Source organism: Pundamilia nyererei, unplaced genomic scaffold, assembly GCF_000239375.1.
Source record: "Pundamilia nyererei isolate P.nyererei 1_Seehausen unplaced genomic scaffold, PunNye1.0 scaffold00183, whole genome shotgun sequence".
Lineage (NCBI taxonomy): Eukaryota > Metazoa > Chordata > Actinopteri > Cichliformes > Cichlidae > Pundamilia > Pundamilia nyererei.
Genome location: NW_005187584.1, coordinates 513,272 through 524,706, shown reverse-complemented (window position 1 = coordinate 524,706; position 11,435 = coordinate 513,272). Strand labels below are relative to the sequence as shown.

The window sequence follows — 11,435 nt, the reverse complement described above, 5'->3', positions numbered from 1 at the left end:
TGTGTGTGTGTGTGTGTGTGTGTATATATATATATATATAACAATTCTGTAACTGTAACTTCGGTCGTTGCTGTGCTTTTTTTTTTGGAAGTCGAATTTCCCAGAGGATCCCACCCGAGGGATTATTAAAGTTCTGTCTTATCTTATGTAAGTTCATTAAGGTTCTGCCTTCATAACTTTGAGTCTTTAAGATAATGACAGAAAAATCTGAATGCAGTCTGATTTTACCTTTTTTAAAGTCTTTAAATCACCACATTCTTCTCATTTGTGCTGCACACGCGAGATTAAAAGCATTGATTGCGGTTGGCCGTTTCACCTTAAACACCATGTGAAGCATCATGGCGAGCCCGCTCTTGCCTGGGTACTTTCCGGCTGTGTTCAGGGGAGACAGATCAAACAGGCAGGCGCCCGTCTCGTGGCAAACCGCATGGACCAGCATCTTTTTACCCACACCTGTGGGTCCGACCAGCAGGACCGACTTTATCAGAGGAGCCTTCTCGTGTACCACCTGAGAGCCTGAAAGTGACGCGCATGTTATTTCAAACTACAGATGTTTTCTGTCCCGTTGATGTGAAAGATCGGTGCTGGCTTTAATACCTAACGGCAGAACTGCGTACAGAGATATGACTTGTCGCACATCTGACAATGACGGCATGGGCTCAATGTCGTGTTGCCTCAGCGTGGTCCCCAGGTAGCTATAGTCGCCTAGGGAGTATGCAGCAAGTCACCTGTTTGTTAGTTTCACATCGACACAATACAAATGTTCTGCAAAACCATAATCAGTGAATAAATCTCACCTTAACAAAGGCTGGGATATAAAATGATGTAATAAGTTACAGCATTTTATTTAATCTGTACTTAACTGAACTGTGACGTATGAATATAGACAGTCGGTGCAAAATCATCAACATTACATCGAACGACTGCGTGAGATTAGTTTTAGCAACGCGAGCCAGAAGAGGGCAGCACATCCACGCGCCATAGTTTCTACTTAACACAGCTCAGTGGTGAACTTCCTGTGGAGTACCAGCACATCATGCACAAGCACACAAAAACAAGTTACAATTAGACAAAAGCATTTCTGTCACAGTGTGTCGTGTCTTACCCAAGAAATCCTGCAGCTGAACATTACGTGTCTGCTTCAGTAAGCCCTGCTCCACCAGCTCCCGACACAGAGACTGCAGAGTCCTACAGATGTGAATAAAAGATGAAATCTCTTCTGCATTGTGCTGAACATCCAATCAGGCTGCGCGTGACCTCACCGATCAGCCGTCAGGTCTTTTTCCTTTTTCTTCTTCTTTCCACTCTTAGAGCCTTTCTTCTTCTGCAGAAACAAACACAATCAGCAACACGCTTCAAGGAATCAGCGTAAACTGCGGCCGCCGTCTCTCAGTCAGGTACCTTGGCGTTTGCTTTCGTTTTACCGCCCTTGTCTTTATCCACAGACAGCTTCCACTCAGCCAGTTCGTGTCTCATCTGCTCATCGACCTGGTGCGAGCAAAACATCACCAGTGAGTGAGGCAAACCCAAGCATTGCATCGAACTCTCTGTTAAGACCAAACGAAATGTTAATTTACGGCTAAGCAGAAGCAAACGGGTGTTTTGCTGTGAAATGAGCCAAGAATTGCTTTTACAATGGTGGCTCGTGTGCTGGAGCCTTCGCCGTACCTTCACTCGAATTTCCGCCTCAATGACTTTCCTCTTTTCTTCCTTGATCAGCTCCGGGTCGTGCATTTGGTTAAAGTTTCCGTACTCGCTGCGATTGTGCCAAAAGTCTGAGGATGACAAAGATGCAGACTCTAAGTATGCGCGTGAAAGGTTGGCGCTGCTCATCAGGACGCAGCGTGGGGGAAGCGGCTCGTCACTTGGAGGCTGAAGAAGTCACCTGGATGAGCGACGAAACTGAAAACGTCCAGATGAACAGAACTTACAGAGTTACTTACCTGCATGACTCAGCATGCATCAGGATAAACTGTGATACTCACAAAGACTCATGATTGGCCAAAACAAACAAAAACCTTTACGCTTTGCTGCAAACTGGATGTGAATCACGAGTTTTAGTGTTAAAGGTTTTTAACATTTAAACAAACTGTTTGGCGCCGGACCGTACCTGCGTAGATTTTACTTTCAACTTCGAGGTCCAGCAGAAATGCAGAGGGCAGCATCTTCAGCCCTGCCTCCTCCACCTGATCGTGATGCAGTTACAGCGATGAACACAAAGTGAAGCGTTTGGTTTTGCTTTGATTGAGCTCAATATTTTGCTATATTCTTATCTAAGATACAGTATTAATCATTTTACAGATTGTTCTACTAAATTAAAAACAGCGGTGTCTCCCCACCTCCTCGTCTTCCTTCCTCTTGTCACTTTTCCCCTTTTCCTTCTTTTCTTCTTTTCCTTTAGCTTTGGCGTTGGCCTCTTCTTCTTCTTTTGCAGCAAATTCTTCCAACAACTAAAAAACCCACCAACGCCACTGTTTACGAACAATATTAAAGCACGAATAAAGCCTTTAAATCACACTGGATTCTACCTGCTGAGGGGTCTTTTCAGCAAAAATGAGGGCAGAACCTCCATCTTCTTCATCTGGGTAGTCTGGAAATGTTCCGGTAGCATTGCTAAAACATCGAAGATTCAAACGTGAAACTAAACCCACCGAGTGTGAAAAAGCTCCGTGACCAGAGGGAAAAATCATGGCAACAAACTCTCTGCCAGCTTACCGGCACTCAGTGAACCACTGCTGAATTTGCACCTTCATGCTTTTGCTCATGTCGTCCCCTTCCACATCCCGTAGTTGGTTCATGACATCCACTGTGGCCTTTTGGTAAGCCTCCTCGTGCTCCATCTGTTTTACTCGTGTGGAAGCCGCGATGGCCTGGGCCGTCATTTCCACAGGGCGTGGCTCCTCATACTTTGGATCCATATTCTAGAACAAAAATTCAGCACTCTAGTGTTTCCTTATAAACATTAAAAAGTATCTTGATGAAGCCGCATTTTACCCACCATTCCCAGAAGAATCATCTCCTCCTCTCTGGCAGTTTTTGTCCTCTTCCTCTGCACGTAGCTCTTCCACACCTGCAGTTACATTCAATTGTACCTGTGAGCATGAACGAGTGCTTGCACAGAAAAAGAAGATGGCACGTGACACGTGGTGTGTGAGTAACGATGGACCTTTTGGATGCAGACTGCAGCGGATTCAGCACTTTCTGCTCCAGGTTCCTTGATCCTGTACATGGTGTTCATATTTAAGTTTTTCATGTTGAACTTTGCCCTTTCACGTCCTTGTCGTGCCCGCTCTGCCACTTGAATAATCTTCACTGCCTCCTCTTGACTCATCTTCTTGGCCATTACAGGCTGTGGGGACAAAAATAGAACAGACAAAAGTACGGGAACACCTTCTGCATGACGCCGTAACAGTTGTTGCATAAGCGTGTAACAAAATGACAGGAACAAATTAAGCGAGAAAGTTTCAGGGCTTTAAAAGATTTGGCTGCTTTTCCACTCACCTCAGGAGTTTCAGTGACCTCCGCCATTTTCAGGATGTCAGTCAGCATGGCCTTTCTTTGCTGCACCTCTTTGCTGCGTTCACTGTGAAAGTAGCGAGGGATGGGGATCTCGAGGTCGGCCTAACAGGACATCAGAGTAAACAGTGGTTACTATGTTGGCCCTGGGCGCCGGTGTGCAGAAGCTTATTTTGGTTTTATCTTGAACTCAGAAATCAGACGTACAGGTATGAGCTTCAAATCATGAAGCACATCATCCATGTAGTGGTACTCTGAAAACTCTTTCTCCACCATTTCATTTTTCAGCTCTAACACTCTTCCCATCACACTTTCAAGAGCTGAATGAATAAATCTCCTCTTCTGAGGGTGGACCACCAGGTCATAGGCTTTCTCCAGCTGTCTGAAGATTTGGGTGTAGCGCACAAAAAGCACGGCCAGACGCTGGAAGAAAACGACTCTGTCTTTTTCAGGGCGCGGGGGCTCAGCTGGTAGTTCTTCTTCTAGCAGACAGCTCAGCTCTAACTGGGCATCTGCCCACAGCTGGTTGTATGTCCTGAAAAAGTGGAAGCAATCTGATGAGTTTGTGCCAGAACGAACAGTCTGTGAGTGAGAATCCTGAAAGGTACATGATGCAGGTTAGTGATTGTTCAAAGAATAACAAGAATAAACGATCATGACTTGCAAATGCGAATAACAACAAAGCTAATATTTAAAGAGCAGAAACCAGCACACGTGTCAGCGCTGCTATTCAGCTGGAGTCTCATTACTCATTGGGATTGACAATAATAATAAGACCCTTTATTTATTCTGTGATCAAATATGCTGCTAAATTTGAAATATCCCAGCTGTGATACTTTCTTTAGTTTGACTTACTGGGCACAGATATTTTCACGTTTTACGCACAACAAGCAAACATTAAACACTTCACAACAACAAGCACGTGGCTTTTGAACAGGTTACCTTTGCGACATATTTTAGCCTCCGCGGATAGAAAACGTGTCTCTAACCAAAGAAAGGTCCCACGGAGCCGAAACTAAACCAAGGTTAGCTACAGCTAACGTTAGCTCAGCCTTCAGTGCGTGGTCTGTTTCCATAGTAACAGTAACACAGGAAGTCTGTCCGCGTTGAAAGTCGTGTTTCGCTCCGCATACCCTCCAAAGGTGTCAAGATACCTTTGGGCTCCAGTTGAGCGCCCCAGAAGACAGTGGTTATGTCCAGGTAAAGCTCAGCGATGGGGACCAACACCTGACGCACAGTGCTTCTTCTCCACAATTAATATAAAAACATATAAACATCTACACCAACAACAATAATAAAAACAGTAATGTCATCTTCCTCCTCCTGTGCTTTTTAAACCACCAATAAACATCGAATGACGAAATGCACATCTAAAGCTTCCACATGAGCTCTTTACGCAACTAGGTGACGTGAATGCATGCAAAGTGCAAACGTGGATCTCTGTAAGCACAAATAGAAGCCTGTTAATAACTGATTACACATGAAACAATGAATCAATCTGAAGACTTCACGCATTAATAGATTTGCCTCATTGTTACACTCATACAAACTTTGTATTTTAAACTGGATTGGAGTCACAGTTCCAGCAGCTGAGTCAGCAGGTGTGTCTGTATCAGATGCATCTGAAATGTAGCGACCCACTAATTACACCGCTCCGTAACCCTGCCACACCTGTAGGTGAAGTTTTAGAGTTATACACGGTTGTTACATGACTCTGTTCAGCATGTGTGGGAAAAAGCCGGATGGCTGCTCCAGGAAGCGCAATATCTGCGGCGCTTAGGCGGTCACAAGACTTGGACATCGGTGAGCAAAAACATCGGCACGCTGACAGGTCAGCTAGAAGCTCACATGCCCACAGATTCTTCACTTCTCTGCACCCAACATCCAACAAGTCGCTCTTTTTGGAAAAGTGGACACTCGTGCGCTTCCGCGCCACGGTCTTTGTCGGGTTTTTTTCTTTCTTTTTTAATGGACGTTATAGTGCACGGGGGACTTTTTCAGATCTTCGCCCATTATTGCATCTATAAGAGAGTCGTTTTTATTTGCAAGTAGCCTGTCCCGTTCAACTACAACTAGTGATGTTTTTGGTGCGTAAAGGAGTGGCTCATGCCTAAGTGAGCGAGTGCCACTGGAAGAAATTACACCAAAGATGTCAACATTGCTTTACCACCCACTCAAAATCGATTGTATTACCTTCAAGAAGGTGGCTCCTCGTATAAATAGGAACGCATTATTTCAAGAAAGACGGTGGTGAGCACAATCTGTTGGCTTTCTCTCCTATCGGATCGGAAGAATTTGCTGAAGACAACTGTGTCCACCCTCCAGGACATAAGCATCTTTAACTCCTAAACTAGTAAGTTTGAAGTTCAATTAAATGCATTTGCGTTACTCTTGTATTAAACAAGGGGAAAGTGGAGATTTTTTAGAAGTTACCTATTTTATCTCCAACATGCAGATTTTATTAATTTTGCTGTAATAATGAAAATGTGAAGGACTTCAAATATCAGTGCTGATTCGTCCCTTCATGTAAATCATAATGCAAACTGTCCAAGTGTGTTTTTGGTCAGTCCAGTCAAACAAATGAGGCATTTCTTTTCGTGTAATGACTTTCGTGTAACAAAACCCGTCTGCTCATGCTTTCAGACAGTAAAGTCATGCAGGTGGAAAGGAAATGGCACGTACTGCTCACTATCTTCTTTCTGCTCATCACTTCGGGTCAGTGTATGGACAGCAAGGAGGACAAGCAGAAAGAACGAAGGACCCTGTTGGATCTAATCTTACAGGTTATCAGAGACAGCCAGCAACGGGAGAAACCCATCTCCAGGCGCTGTAGCAGTGGACTCTTCACTTCAGCTCAAGACATGAAGTTCTCCTCCCGGGAAAAGCCTTTCTATGTCCCTAGGCTGGATAACAGTAGACTCTCAGGTAAGCTGATAAGATTTATTTTTAGGTTCTGATGATGAAGGCATAATCCCCATTTTACAGTTGGGGACAGCTGTCAGTGTTCTGGGCAGTGCTGCACGCCTTATTCAAGAGCTTCTTTTAGCTGAATGGAAACTGGTTTGTTCGAGTTAAATTTTGTAATTTTGTGTGTCACTGGTGCTCAGAGAGGTCAGCATCCACATCCGTCTGGCCTCAAGTGTCCAGCTAAATTTAAAGTGGTTTCCATGAACACAATGCAGGTGTGCTTCATTTTGAAGACCTGTTTTCTGACCATGTTTCTTCAACACGTGTTTAACTGACTGTTGGACAGATGGAGATGTGAATAGGCTAATTAAGGTAGGAGGGGCATGGTGATGCTAAACTTGTGAATGAGTCATTCAGTATGATTGGACTCTTTAACGTGAGTGATGAGCTCCCAACGTGCACACAGGCGCTGTAGTGTCCTGGAAAGCATCTCCGGTCACATTCACGTCTGCAGACAGAGCAGATAAAGCAGACTGGTTGTGCTGTGTCACGTACACGGCATTGCATCAGTGATACTCTAACTAAAATACTTTTTTGACCGTTATGGAATGAAGAGCCTGTATGAGGAGACTATAAACACTGGACTTTATTTATCTGGGAAGACTATCCAGAGCATGTTACTGAATGTTGCCCTTGCGACATTTAACAGGATTTTTACTAAAACTGAGTCGTCTCAGACATTTCAGTAAATCTGCATTAATGCTGCAACTCTTCAAATATCTAAAACCTGGCAAAGAAGGTGCGCTCGAATGTGATAAAGAAAAGGAATCCAGAAAATCCTTTTATGCAACTGTTTTTATCGCAGACTCAGAGAGTAGTCGAGGGCTGTGCCTCACTGGTATGTGTGGGAGTATATTAAGGGCTAAGTTAACATAATGTGCTGTTTATTTCCAATATCAGACTGTGTCCAACAGCACTATCAATTAGATCCTGTCGTAGAGATGTTGTGCAGGCGTTATACAGCTTAAAATCTTGGCTCCAGCTCATGCAGTTGGAAAAGTACCTTTCAGACCACTGACTGGATGGAATTCATCTTTTGAGGATATAAAAAGCAGCACATTAGCAAGCGGTGCGTGCAACGCTACCAAAGATTTGTGGTCACGCAAGGATGGATGTTTTGAACACAACGAGGAGGAAAGAGAAACATCGATAAATCCACTGATGTGTGCGGCACACTCACCTCTTCCTCTACAGCTACGGTTGTTTCAAGAAACACGCCATGAAGCCAGGCACTTATTTTCTAGCTGGTTTTATCTGTTCCATTGTTACAGTTTTGGACTGGCAGCTAAAAACAGTGTCGACACATTCACTAATCCTCCACATATGTAGACCCTGAAAACCTGACCCGTGTTGCTCTTATGGGTTGTCTTCTGTCCGTCTTCCTAAATTAATTTTGTAATATTCTCTGTGATTTTTCTTAGTGCATCTAAGTGATTTTCTTCCATATTTATCCCCCCGTAGAGCATTGCACAAATCTCTTGCTGGAGGGTTAATGTAGCTACTTACTTCTTCTGATGGGCATTAAACTCCCATACATTAATCTCTTTAGCCTGTAAGCATGGCCATTGTGTTGCCTGGATGGACAGTTAATACAAACAGAGGTCCTTGGTGTCTTTATGAATACACAAAATTTCCCCAGAGTCCAAACCATGTACAAAAACACGAGTGTGTCAATCAGTTGGAGAAAAACTACATTTGGTGCACATCTGAGGAACTTAATAGAGAATGAATAATGTTCATTTATGATTCTGCAGTTGGGACGTGTGCAGTAAAATCCAAAAACATTTCAAAGTTATTAATAATGCAAAGCAGCTGTGCATCGTCACGTAAAGCAGCGACACTGCTGAGATTCTTGAAACATAATGCAGGATGCAGGAGGGAGACTGTTAACACTGACGATCCCTCCGTCACTGTGGTTCATGCATAACTTTGCTCAGATGGTGAGAAGCTAACAGTGAGTTTCTTTTCCAGAAATCTTTTCCAGAGATGCAAACATGAAAGAGAAAATCATTGAGCATTTTGGAGGTAAGAAACCAAAGACGACACTAGGAGCACAAACTCTGTCTCTAATGCAAGACCGTTTGTTTCTGACAACTAACTGTCCCAGCATTGATGGCACTAATCCAGTGCAAATTCTTCCTTTTGCCCCTGTGAAAAAATCCTTTTCTTTCCAAGCCAGCATGCAGTCTGCTCAGGTCATAGAAAACATCACGAACACTGGGGGCTGCAGTAAGTTAAGAAAGGGTTGCTTGTAGGGCAGCAGTGCTGAGAAACAGCACATGGTCTGAAGCTGACAGTATTAAGCTGAAGGCAGCGGCACATTAAGCTGATTATTTGTCTCAGGAACTATGTGCAGGGTTCATGAGTGATGTGAAAATCTGGAAGCTTAAATGTTAGATGTGCTTCTAATTGAAGACTCGATTCCCCTGCACACTAAGGCCAGGTCCAGCTTTAGTTAGCACATGTCTGTTCACATTAACTGTAAGCTTAATTACACCTGCAAATAAGATTCAAAAATGATTGCTTTATCTGATGAGACCTTTTTCTGTTAAGCAGGACCAGTCAAGTTCTCATCGGAGTGCAAAACACACTTTCATAGAGTTTATCACAACACGAGGGACTGCTCGACACCAGCATGTATGTATGACTTCTTCTCCTGTTCTGTTTCTGCTGATGTGCTCGATGATCTCTGCGCTTCCTCAAAACCTGCTTTTACGGGTTTACTGTAACGTCTTAACAGTTTGTTTGGGTTGGAGTTGTCACACTATGACATTTAAATCAACTACCAGTCAAACCTGATCCGAGTTCAGTTTATGAGTGCTAAACTCTGTGCTTAATAAGACAAACTTTATTGCTTTAAACTGTTCTTAAATTATAAAGTCATTTTGATTTGTGGATGAGGGGGATATACACCACCGCTGGCTAACATTTAGGGAGTAAAAACTGTAGCGATTGAGGGATATCGTATCTGTATTTATGCCAGAAGCATAGATAGTAGAGGTGGGAATCACCAAACATCCCACGATACGATATTATCACAATACTTAACGCACGATACGATATTATCACAATACTTAACGCACGATACGATATTATTGCAATTTTTTAAAATATTTTGCGATATTCAGATTCTGTCCATAAAGGTAAACTTTATCAATATTCATTTTATCTAATAACAAAGTCTCACACTCAGTCTTTCTCTCATCTCAGTTTTATTGTTGACAAACTGAACGGTTTGTATTACAGTCTAGTCCAACTGAACTGAAACCATCTGGTACAATACAGCTATTCTGAACTATGCAATGTGAAAACTATGCAGCCCCTTCAGCAACTGAAGAATTTGAAAGTAAATTAAAACAAAATATAATTTTACATTAAATAAAAAAGTTTTAAACTTAATTAAAATAAAACATGTCTTAAATTAAAATAAGTAAACTGTCGTGTTTATTGCTGCCAAAAAACAGTTAAACACATTTGGACAGCGTCAGGATTGTTGCTCAGAAAAAGGATCAACATGCTCTGAAGTCAGAGCACAAACTTTTTCTGTAACAAAATATCGATTTCTGCTGTCGCTGCATCGATACATTATTAGCAAACAAAATATACGATGCTACACAGTATCGATTTTTCCCCACCCCTAATGAATAGGGGATCATATCAGAGCGGCTGTCCAAACAGAAGTCTGAATCACTGTCAGCCTTCTCTGTGACAGCGATGTGACCCACGGCCTGCAGTACCACACTAAACTGTGTGATTTACAAGACTGACTGCAGAAATCGCAGCTACACTGGAAATGAATCGTTCACGTTATGTAAAAAAACTGTGAGTGTGTTTTTAAGTTCTTATGCAATCGTTCTTACTTCTGAGATCAAACCTGCGCACACGCAGCATTGAAATAAAACGAGTTTGACACTTGAGCTGTACACGATAACGCCGAGGGTTTCTAGTAAAAGTACACAGAGCTAACGCGCCGCAGGGATTTGAAAGCTCAAACACGATGTTTTATTATTTGATTCTGTTGTTAAGACAATTTGGTGATGTATTATGAAAATCCCGGTCTTCCTTCTGGGATATTAATGATATGGGAATTATGAGGAAGCCGTCCACAGACATCATCAGTGAGTGCAGACAGTAATGGTGTGCGTTTGTCACACAATAAATTAGAGCGAGAAGCTCCTCCTCTTCCTGATGCCTTTCACACATGTGACCGAGTCAAACAGGCATCAAACTACATCACATAATCAGGACTGTCCCGAGGTTAAGGAAGTTTATTTAAAGCCTGACAATAGTGAGACAATGCTGGCCAATGGATCACACACAGGATGCTGGGTTGGCCCAGAGGATTGTGGGACGCAGTTCATGTCACGCAGATATTACAGATGTCAGGGTCAGAAAACGGGACTCTGTTTGTGTTTCAGGAGTTATCATGTGGCAGCAGCGCTCAGAACCTTCTCTTAGGTCTATTTCTTTTTATATATGTATGTATATATATACACAGACATACATACATATAATTGGCTTTTTATCTTTTACCAGTAAGTTAAGTATACTTTACTATAGATGCCACAGCAGAACACGGTTTAACAAGTATTTCACTGTGAACCTGAGACCTCATGTCTACGTTACTATTTTTACCACAAATCAAAACTTTTCATGTTTGTTTTTTACTGATATGGTTACCAGGGAGGCGTTATATTAACATCATGTTTTTCTCCCCAGATTACAAACGATGTGCGAGATTGCTAACACGATTAGCGATGAGTCCACTCTGCATGCAGTCCTAGATATTGCATGTAAGTTTTTCCTGCTTTCCTGACTGTCATCATTTATTGTCATCATCCTCTGAATAGACAATAAACGAGGTTAAAGAAGACAGAAATATTAATTCAGAGGTCTTTGTTGCTTTTGGTCAGTTTAATTGAATGTGTGATACAGAGCTGGGGGGGGGGGGG

General features: G+C 42.6%; 2 protein-coding genes across 3 annotated transcripts in view; one reads left to right on the top strand and one right to left on the bottom strand.

The window, feature by feature from the left end:
• LOC102212188 (IQ and AAA domain-containing protein 1) overlaps positions 1-4,791 on the bottom strand; it is a 6,610-nt gene extending 1,819 nt beyond the window's left edge. The window contains exons 1-15 of the mRNA XM_013914278.1: positions 4,459-4,791; positions 3,724-4,051; positions 3,502-3,621; positions 3,167-3,349; positions 2,999-3,070; positions 2,716-2,921; positions 2,529-2,613; positions 2,340-2,450; positions 2,111-2,186; positions 1,669-1,775; positions 1,402-1,488; positions 1,263-1,324; positions 1,106-1,188; positions 598-705; positions 317-516 (exon numbers count right to left, since the gene is read on the bottom strand). Of these exons, the coding sequence (XP_013769732.1) occupies positions 317-516; positions 598-705; positions 1,106-1,188; positions 1,263-1,324; positions 1,402-1,488; positions 1,669-1,775; positions 2,111-2,186; positions 2,340-2,450; positions 2,529-2,613; positions 2,716-2,921; positions 2,999-3,070; positions 3,167-3,349; positions 3,502-3,621; positions 3,724-4,051; positions 4,459-4,469 (1,839 nt within the window). The 5' untranslated portion in view covers positions 4,470-4,791. The remainder of the gene's footprint in view (positions 1-316; positions 517-597; positions 706-1,105; positions 1,189-1,262; positions 1,325-1,401; positions 1,489-1,668; positions 1,776-2,110; positions 2,187-2,339; positions 2,451-2,528; positions 2,614-2,715; positions 2,922-2,998; positions 3,071-3,166; positions 3,350-3,501; positions 3,622-3,723; positions 4,052-4,458) is intronic.
• Positions 4,792-4,984: 193 nt separating this feature from the next.
• The window catches only part of alkal1 (ALK and LTK ligand 1), a 9,275-nt gene continuing 2,824 nt past the window's right edge, over positions 4,985-11,435 (top strand). Inside the window, exons 1-4 of one of the 2 annotated variants that reach the window (XM_005746770.1) lie at positions 4,985-5,869; positions 6,160-6,441; positions 8,455-8,508; positions 9,037-9,120. In XM_005746770.1, coding sequence (XP_005746827.1) covers positions 6,171-6,441; positions 8,455-8,508; positions 9,037-9,120 — 409 coding nt within the window. In that variant the 5' untranslated portion in view covers positions 4,985-5,869; positions 6,160-6,170. The remainder of the gene's footprint in view (positions 5,870-6,159; positions 6,442-8,454; positions 8,509-9,036; positions 9,121-11,435) is intronic. The other variant, XM_005746771.2, reaches the window with a different exon arrangement.